We start from the raw sequence: 9,746 nt of genomic DNA, 5'->3' as shown, positions 1-9,746 counted from the left end.
ATAATACATAAGAGATTATGCATAAGCTATGATATGTACTACTTATTTACAAGCACTTATGCATAACAAGCTCTTATTTTAACACGTAAGAGCTTATGCATAAGTTATGAAAAGTACTGCTTATTTATAAGCGTTTATACATCACACATAAGAGAGTATGCATAAGCTATGATATGTACTATGCACTTATGCATAAGCTATCCTAGGCTATTATGAATATGTAGAGAGCTAATAGGCTATTATGCCTAATGCATAAGAGCTTATTAGCTTTATGAAGAACACATAATAGGTTAACTCTAGTTATGCATTACAAGAGTTGTTCCATAAGATCTAATATGTTACGCATATTATCATACTAGCTTTATGCATTACTCATTAGCCCTTATGTATAAGTTCTTATGTGTAAGAGCTTATGTATAAGCTCATACGGGTAACCTTTCTTGCATAATACATAATACACATAAGCTCTCTTGCATTATGCATTACCCATAAGAGCTAATGCATAAGCTCTTATTCATAATTCATAAGAGATCATGCATAAGATGTTATGCATAATGCATAATGCATAATAGCTTAACTCTAGCAATGCATTACAAGAGTTGTTCCATAGGATCTTATGTCTTATTAGCTTTATGCATTATGCATAATAGCTTTATGCATTATGCATAATAGCTTATGCATTAGCCCATATACATAAGTTCTTATGTGTAAGAGCTTATGTATAAGCTCATACGTGTAAGCTTTCTTGCATAATGCATATAATACACATAAGCTCTCTTGCATTATGCATAAGAGCTAATGCATTAGCTCTTATTCCATAAGAGATCATGCATAAGATGTTATGCATAATGCATAATTATAGCTTATTAGCTTTATGAAATACACATAATAGCTGCTTAACTCTAGTTATGGATTACAAGAGTTATTCCATACTAATCTTATGTGTTATGTATAATAACTTTTTAGCGTTACGCATTAGCCCCCCCCTATGCATAAGTTCTTATGTGTAAGAGCTTATGTATAAGCTCATACATGTAAGCTTTCTTGTATATTACACATAAGCTCTCTTGCATTATGCATTAACCATACGAGCTTATAATGTGTAAGCTCTTATTTATAATGCAAAAGAGATCATGCATAAGATCTTATGCATAATGCATAAGAGCTCATGCATAGGTTCTTATGCATTGAACATAAGAGCTTATTCATTATGCATAAGCAATGTATAAGAGCCTATGGATGAGCTCTTATGAATTACGCATAAGAAATTATGCATATAAAGCTTATATATGAGCCTATCAGTATACCTTAATGCACATACCATAAATTTCATAGTTCTAGCTTGCATAGCTTATGCAAATAATACCTTATTACATAGTTCTAGTTCATAGCTTATGCATATATTGTATTGCATAGTTCTAGTGCCTAGCTTATATGAATAATGTATTACTACATAGTTTTAGTGAATAGCTTATGCACATATCATATTACATAGTTCTAGTGCATAGGGCTATGCATATAGCTGTATCCATATAGCTCATGCATAGAGCTCTATGCATAAGCTCATAGGTCTATGCATGAATAAAGCTATGCATAAGATATAGAGCTCTAGAGCTAGATACATGGAGTTAGTTTTGATATTTGGGCGTACAAAGAGCCAAAGCAATGTTGAGAACACTTGGTAGTGATCCACGTGTACGTAGGTCTATGATAACAATGAAAATAGTTGCCCTTGTAGCATTTAAAAACTAGCAATGAAATTCAACCCGTCATTTAGGATTGTTTTACACGTGATTTTGTTGCTATGTCTGATGTTAATAGGCCATTCTCATCTCTTGTAGTAGTGCATTAGTTGGTGGGTGATTCTTCAACACATTAAAGAACATGTAAACGGATATTACACTGCATGTGACTAGGTGATTGTAGACACTGCCTTACAATATAATAGTGTAAGATAAAAACCATCCCTTAGTGTAATTACATGGCTCAAATTGAGAAAAACCAGTTGTAATTTTTGCTAGCCTTAAATTTAAAGATTCAAAATTTTGAAATTTTAGTTATTAAACTAGTTAAGCTATGCAATTTTTCAATAAAAACCGGATGAACTTTCAAAGTCATCCTTTTCTTCACTAGTTAGAAAAAAAGTTTATTTCTTACATTGCGTGACTACAAGACCTCCTTATCTAGGGAACTTTATAACAATGCCATTCAAGGAAACCTTAGTTTATTTCTTACACTGCGTGACTACAATACCTCCTTATCTAGGGAACTTTATAACAATGTCTTCAAGGAAACCCTACCAGTGTACATCATGATGATGCTACAAAAAGCAAAAGTCCATAATTAATGATGCACAAAATCCTTGAGATATTGGAACTGGCACATCCGATGTCTTACTCGTTGGTTGCTGCTCAATAAGGGAATCAATAGGCCTTTGCAAATCTGCATGTCCATGTTGCTCACTCCCAAAGCCCTACACAAAAGGTGTCACTTTCTTCCACCCTTTCGCTCCTCATTCTCCTCGCCCAGGTAACTTCATATCTTCGACGTTCTCAAGGTTCCCCCAAACTGGCAAAAGGGGACTTCATCCTCCAATATTGCCCCCCCTCTCTCTCTCTCTCTCTCTCTCTCTCCCTCTCTCTCCCTATATATATATATTTGGCTCCTTGTCTCTCCTTGACAATGTGCTTTTTTTCATTTTTCATTCCCCTTTCTACCTTCTCGATTGGATTAGAACTCGATTCTATATAATTGTACTCTACATTAAAATATTTAATCATACCAAGGGATTTTCCAACATTTCCTTTATCCCATTGTGCTCTATCTTGCAAACTTCGAATCAATTTTTTCCCTTTCCAATTGATCTTATTTTCTCTTTTCAAGTTATACATGTCATCACATGGTAATAACTAAGGTAGAAACATAGGAGTCAGTATTTACCCAAAAAAAAAAACTTTAAACTATGCAATGGACCTGTAACAAGTCCTTTTTTACTCGTTAATTTTGTTTTCTCAATTTGAAAAAATTCAACGCATCTTGGGCATACATTTTAGCTCACAAATCTGTAAATTTCCACCAAAACCCATCAAAAATTGAAGACTAAGCTTTTGTGATTTGTTGTGAAAATCTCAACGATAATTTGGGGTATAATTGGGGAAACCGCAACAGTAACTTGGCAAAGGAAATGACATGTCAAATTCTCAACCTGCCTTCAAAATAGCTAGCATGCTACATGCTTGACAAATATGCGCCACAAGTAAGGAGAGAACGATGTTGAACATGTGAAAAGAAACAAAAGAGAGAGACATATTTACAGAGCAAACATGGCCTTCACAATGTTGTGTTGGGCAGATTCAAGATGGCAATGTAAGATGAAGAGCAATATTGTGGACATTATTGCCATCTATCACAATCCAAGGAGGTAGGAACGAGCTATTCCAAGCACTAGAGCTTTCAGTTCTGAGAAGAATGACCTGAGCCCATTCCATCTATGGAAGCTAAGCAAAACCTACACGAAGGCGGCAGTGAAATGGAACTAAGCTATAATTAAACACTTTATCTCATAGTTAGTCATTCGCAAACTTACTCAGCGACTATTAATTACAAGTGGCCCTAATGAGATTACGCTAAATCACGTCCTCTAAGATCGACCAACAGTACTTAGCAGCCCTCATTGTTGATGATATTGGGTGCTCCCACTAGTGCACATCTTGCGAGAGTCATTTCTTGGAAAATTCTTAACCTGTGCTGCTGGACGCTCATGATGCTCTCTAATTCTAGGGCTGGCTGGCTGCTGGTGTTACGGTCATCGCTCACTGCATAATCATCATTATTAATATTCAATAGTGTGTCCACAGCTTGAGATGCTGAGGGAGCATCCGGCACTATGCTCTCAATCACGCTGTCCACACAACTGAAATCCATCACCGGTTCTGCTGCACTTGTATTGAGCTCCATATCTGAATCAATAAGCCCTTCAATATTGCCAAGCCCAAAGCTAATTGAATTATTGACTGCCGACCTTAGCATTGCACTACCAACTCCAAACTCTGATAAATGATTAGTTTCCCCTGACAAAGATTGTAGTTTGGCACCCAATACATTACTAAGGCTATGGCTAGTTGTGCTCGGTAGAGATGGCTTTAAAAACGGTTCTTCCTGCAACAGGCTTCTAGCGACCGGTCTTTGATTGCCTTGTGGAGCCCAAGGTGGAACATACCAAGTATAATCTGTTGTATTAACGTCTGTTGATTGCAATCTACTGAGCTTACTCCTCGATAGATTTGATGATGCAACAGTACCAAGTCGACCATGAATGACATTCCTATTACTAACTTTCTGCTGAGTCTGTGTGTTTGAAGGGCCAATCTCTCGCTTGAATTTAGATGATACAGAAGCAGACCATGCGTTGATTTTCTTGTCAAGCATTGGAGGGGGAGAATTATAATCACTAATATCATTAATCTCATCAGCTGGTAATTCCATTCCATTCTCATGATTAATGGTGACCTCCAAAGTAGTACCGCTAGTAGCTGCTGCTGGTTGGCTGCATGGTGGCTCCCACAGCTTCCAATGAGTCCACAAATCAAACCCTTCTGCGGTGATTAAGCCCTGCTTATTATTATGGTGATCATCTAATGATGATGCTGCATGCAGGGAGCTTGATGATCCACTTGAGTTGATCTGGGCGGCGTTCTGCAGCTCTTCTAAGAGTGCCAGAGAGCGTTCATATGATTTGAGATGGGATTCTGAGTCGAGGCGACCATCCGGGCTGACAGGAGTGACGCCTTGAAGCACCACCTTGGCCTCATCTAATCTGCCTTGCTTCAAGAGGCACGTGCCCAGGTTCAACAGCTTGTTGTTGTCCGACTCAATCGATAAAGCTTTTCTGTGCACGGAGTCGACACCATTCAAGTTATGCATTTTTAATCACAGTGTATGATTCTGTTAATGTTATTTGCATCAATTTTCCGGGCTTCCGAGTCATGAAATTAATCAATTTGAGGTAGACTTTGCATAATTCCCACTTCAGTACAAGTTCGATTTAATATAGAGATATCCCACTTCATCATAACTTTGATTTAATGTAGAGATATCAATGTAAACTTCAAGGATTAAGGTGTACCTGTAAACTGCCTCAGCCGCAATGTAATTGCACAGTTGCATGTATGCCCAACCCAAATTACCCTATGAAATTGAAATGGTCAAAATATAATAAATATTAGTAATCAGTTATACCCAGCTATTGAGGTAGTCAAATAATAAGTATTATTGTATTAGTGATCACTAATCGGTTACTCTCATGGTATTATAGTTTGAAAAATATCACGGATGCTATTAAAAAAAACATTGAATATCTTTTTTTAAATGGGTGAGGATGGTTGTTACAAGGCCCAGTACAAACACACTTTACACCACAATACCATAAGGGGAATGATCACTCTCTCAAATATTTGCTAGTATTTGAGATAGTGGGAGACATGACAAGGGATATCACTCTCTCAAATATTTGCTAGCCTTTTAGATAGTGGGCAAGTCACTCAGACATGTCTTTGGATCAAGGGGTACCACTCTTTACACTTTCATACGTGTATGTCTCTAGATCAAGGGATACCACCCTTTACACCCCATTACAACAAAAAAAGAAGAAGAGAAAAACAAGGCTGATTATATTACAACAAAATCTCATACAAACACACTCTAAAGCATTAAAAAGATATGTCAAGTGCAACCAACCGCACTCAAAGGTAAAATTTATGCCAAAAAACAAAACCTATACAAAATCTCAGGGAGGGAGATAAGAGCTGCGGGATAAAAACCACTGTGGAGGAATGTACTTCTATTGTGGGGTACCGCCCCCTACAAGTGGAACATTCCTCCATTGTGGGGTACTCTCCTACAAGTGGAAGAAAATCTGGTGATGACTCCAAGTCTCCAATAAATGTTCTCTCTGCAACTCACAGACCAAGAGGAGAGAGTCATTAAATAGTCCCATTCACCATGAAGCGTGTGAATTGTGCCGAGCCAAATATCTACCAAAATCTAATGAGTGGAAGAGGATTCTCCTCCAAAAGTGTGGCACTAGCTAGTAATAGCGCCTATGATACTAAAGGTCTCTGAGCGGTTCGATGATTCTTGAGGATGCAGAACATGGTGAGGGTTATCAAAAAAGTGCATGCAAGTAGAGATCCCATGCTTGATGTGGAGAATTAAATCATCCGAAGCGGCCCCGCATACAAGATGCCCATCTACCAAATTTGGCTGCAACCAGCAAAATGCATCCCAGGTAATGTAACTGAGGTCTGGAGAAATCAATTGAAGAAGCCAAGAAACACCTGTCCACACCATCTTAGAGGACTTGTAGGACCAAAGAAAATGATGAGGAGCCTCTAAGATCCCATCTAAGAAAATTGAGCATGTGCCAGGAGAATGTCCATCTACACTAGCCAACTGCCCACCGGTAGAGCAGCAAGTACTAGCATCCACATAAAGTATGTCATCCTCTATGGTCTCCACAAATCCCAAAACTACCACCAAAATGTCTCCAAGAAAGCCGGAGAAACCCCCTGTGCATGCCAATGAAGGGATCTAAAAGGGGTGTGTGGACTGTCCAAGCAATGTGACGCCCAATCTTGGGAGTGTACTAAAAGAAGGGAACCGGCTCTTGGTCTTTCCATAATGGAGGCCAAAACCACTCACCTGGATCCCAATACTACAAGGGTATCAGACATGTATGTCTCTGGATCAAGGGGTACCACTCTTTACACCCCGATACTACAAGGGCTATCACTCTTTTCAATATTTGCTTATTTTTTAGACAATGGCTAAGCGGCTTGTCTCTGGACATGTATTACAAATAAGCGAGTTGGTCAATTGGAGAGAATACCTGCATAATATTGTCTCTCATGTAGATGGGCATGAGAGGAGTTGGCTTTGTCGCATCTCCTAAGAGTCTAAGACCACGTTTTCATACATCTTGAAAGACGTGGTCTCTACATTGGTATCACTAATGGTCAAGTTACCAATTAATGTTCAAGTAGACTAGTCTAAAGTGGGTTCCAATGCCCCTACCTAAGATGACATCAATACTTGAAAATGAAACTACGCCGAAATTGACACAGTTACGATTTTCCTCTACTTGGCCATTATGTCATCAAAACCTGTGTGGGAATGAGAAGCTCATTAGGCCTCCTTTAATGCTCTCTGGCTACGTTGACTTGGCCTTGACAATATTGCCTTGTAAACGTCGCATGCAGGGGCATCATAATGATGGACTTGACATCTTTGACGATCACGTGGTCTCCCTCCTGGCCCTAATCATTAAGTAATGCTCGAGTGACACACAAACTGATTCAATTAGCCCATTTTAGGAGCTTGATTATGCTCTAGTGACTCTGACTCACAAACTAATCTAACTAGCTAATGATTTTTTATTTAAAAGCATGCAAATTATAACTACCAGAAGGCGTGTGGACTCTTGTCGGACAGAAATTTGGAACTTTCTCCCTTGAGAACGAGCAGTTTTGGTGCGCTTCCCATTGAAGGCCATGCCCTTGTGGATAAGAGTAAGCTTGTGCTTAAGCAGCTCGATTTGGTCGTCCAGTCGCCCGCATTTCTGATAACACAGACAATCATTAATTATCCACAATTCGATGGCAAGATGCATTAGATTAATGGAGGTAATCATGAGGTTCAAAACTAGGGTTGATGTCCAGAATCTATCACGCGATACGATTAGCAGGAGTACGTGCCGTGCAGAGATTGAGGTTCAGCGGTTAAATGGAGGATAGATGGGATGATTACGTGATAGAACTACATAACCAGGCGCAAGCGAAGGATTTTAACGTTAAGTATACCTTGTAGAGGTCAAGGAGGACGTTGTCGAGGGACTCCTGGGCTTGTTCGGAGCAGCGGTCACGGAAGGAGCGGATGGCCTCGATGCCCTCCTCCGGCCGGTTCTGCTGCTTCATCACGATGGCCATGTCTTTGAGCGCACTATCCACCCGGTCATTCGCGTTGATGGCCGCCCAAAACAAGGCAATGGCTCGATCCGGGTCTTTCTCCAGCAGCTAATCAGCGCACACCATTCATAATTAAGGCCTTACAATGACTACACTATGGTCGTGCATCTACTTCGAAAACAGCTAAGTACCTTGCACAAAAATCACATTAAATTACAATATATTGTGGGAAATTTTGGCCATATCAATGCATCAACAGTAACGTGACAAGACTAAAGTAATGATTATAGCTCCTGCTTGATTAGGGTAGACGCGAAATGCTGCCGACTATACAATAATATTCTAATATTGCTGGATAAATCCAAACGTTCTCAAATCACTATAAATTAATTAATCATAATATGCTCTAATCATCAAAACTAATAACGCTTTGGACTAATGATGAAATCTAGATGCAAACAGATAGTTTAATCTTTAATATGCAATCGACAGATGCTGCAGGCTGCTAAAACGAATAAAATGGATTGTGCCGCGGGAGAATGAGATTAGTATTAGAAAATAGTAGGAGATATATCTGTTCTAATTAGCAAAATCATTCAGTTGATGAAATTGTGTGAGGAGGAAATGACGTTGGTTTTACACTTACCTGGACCTGCTTGGCTCGCACGTAAGGGCCGTCGCCGACAGGGATCTTGTGAAGGGAGGGGGCAGGCGAGGCGCCGGTCTGAAAGGTTTCATGGGAGCTCAATTGCATCACTGTTTGCTTCTGCAATTTGCTACTACAGCTACTGTTGGGCAGAGTGGGATTTGGATGGCCAGCCACAACTTGCTTGGAAATTGCCATTTCTGAGAGCACTAATCCACTGCCATCCCTCTGGAAGATAATCCAAGCAGGCAATCAAGCTACTGATACGGCGTGAGCTCCTAAATAAGCATTAGATCGGAAGAAAGCCGTCTGCGCTTAGATCAATCCACCATTAGACTAAGGTTCGACTAGGGTTTGTGGGGCATAAATGATTCCACAACGAAGATGGAGCTAGAGCAATTACATTAAAGGCAACGATGAAGAAGATCGAGGAGGAGGAGGAGGAGGAGGAGGGGTATCACGACTGATTATGAAGGTTTTAGATTTTGTACTCTTTGTACACGCTTTTTAATATTTTGTTATAATGGATTCCCGTCCACATTCATCCCCCCTTATTCTCTTCATCACCGCCGTTCATCGTCAGCCCCCATCCTAGCCCTCCTTTCTTATACAATTTTATTCTTATCTTTTGGCTAAGAGACCTTCCAACAGTGCACGAGACATCACATTACACAAATTGCTCCCCCCCCCTTCATACCATCCTAGCACCTAGCTCTTTCCCACACCACCATGTACATCGAGAGTAGAGTGGCATCCACAACAATGCACAAAAGCAAAGGGATCAAGATAGACATCAATGTCCTTGCTTTTTTTTTCCCCCTGCCCCTTCCCTACCTCCAAACATCACTCACAATTCGCCCACATATCATCGTTACAACTAAACAACTGACTACTTTATTAACTTGATGTTAACTCGTGTAAGGTAGACTACTTTATTAACTTGATGTTAACTCTTGTAAGGAAAAGCAAATGATAAGATCCATTCAATGCACTCCACAATATGCTGGCATTGTTGCCATCTTGTTTCATTACAACATTGGGTTACATATTTATTAAGGAGTCTCTTTTCTTTTTACTAAAGGTAGCATAGACATGAGATTCACAAGAATAACTCCACCACAATCATCCGCATCATCACC

At 39.6% G+C, this 9,746-nt stretch overlaps 1 protein-coding gene across 1 annotated transcript; it reads right to left on the bottom strand.

Moving 5' to 3' along the window:
- Positions 1 to 3,288: 3,288 nt before the first annotated feature.
- LOC147640944 (uncharacterized) lies at positions 3,289 to 9,025 on the bottom strand. The gene is made up of 5 exons (XM_086816794.1): positions 8,608 to 9,025; positions 7,857 to 8,069; positions 7,460 to 7,615; positions 5,126 to 5,187; positions 3,289 to 4,888 (listed from the first exon to the last, which is right to left on the bottom strand). Exons 1-5 carry the CDS (start codon positions 8,803 to 8,805, stop codon positions 3,661 to 3,663), a joined length of 1,857 nt encoding a protein of 618 aa, XP_086672920.1. The 5' UTR covers positions 8,806 to 9,025; the 3' UTR covers positions 3,289 to 3,660.
- Between the last annotated feature and the right edge of the window lie 721 nt (positions 9,026 to 9,746).

Source organism: Cibotium barometz, chromosome 2, assembly GCF_041138505.1.
Source record: "Cibotium barometz isolate CiBa-2024 chromosome 2, ASM4113850v1, whole genome shotgun sequence".
NCBI classification, from domain to species: Eukaryota; Viridiplantae; Streptophyta; class Polypodiopsida; order Cyatheales; family Cibotiaceae; genus Cibotium; species Cibotium barometz.
The sequence above is the reverse complement of the archived record's forward strand: the minus strand, read 5'-3'. Positions and strand labels throughout refer to the sequence as shown.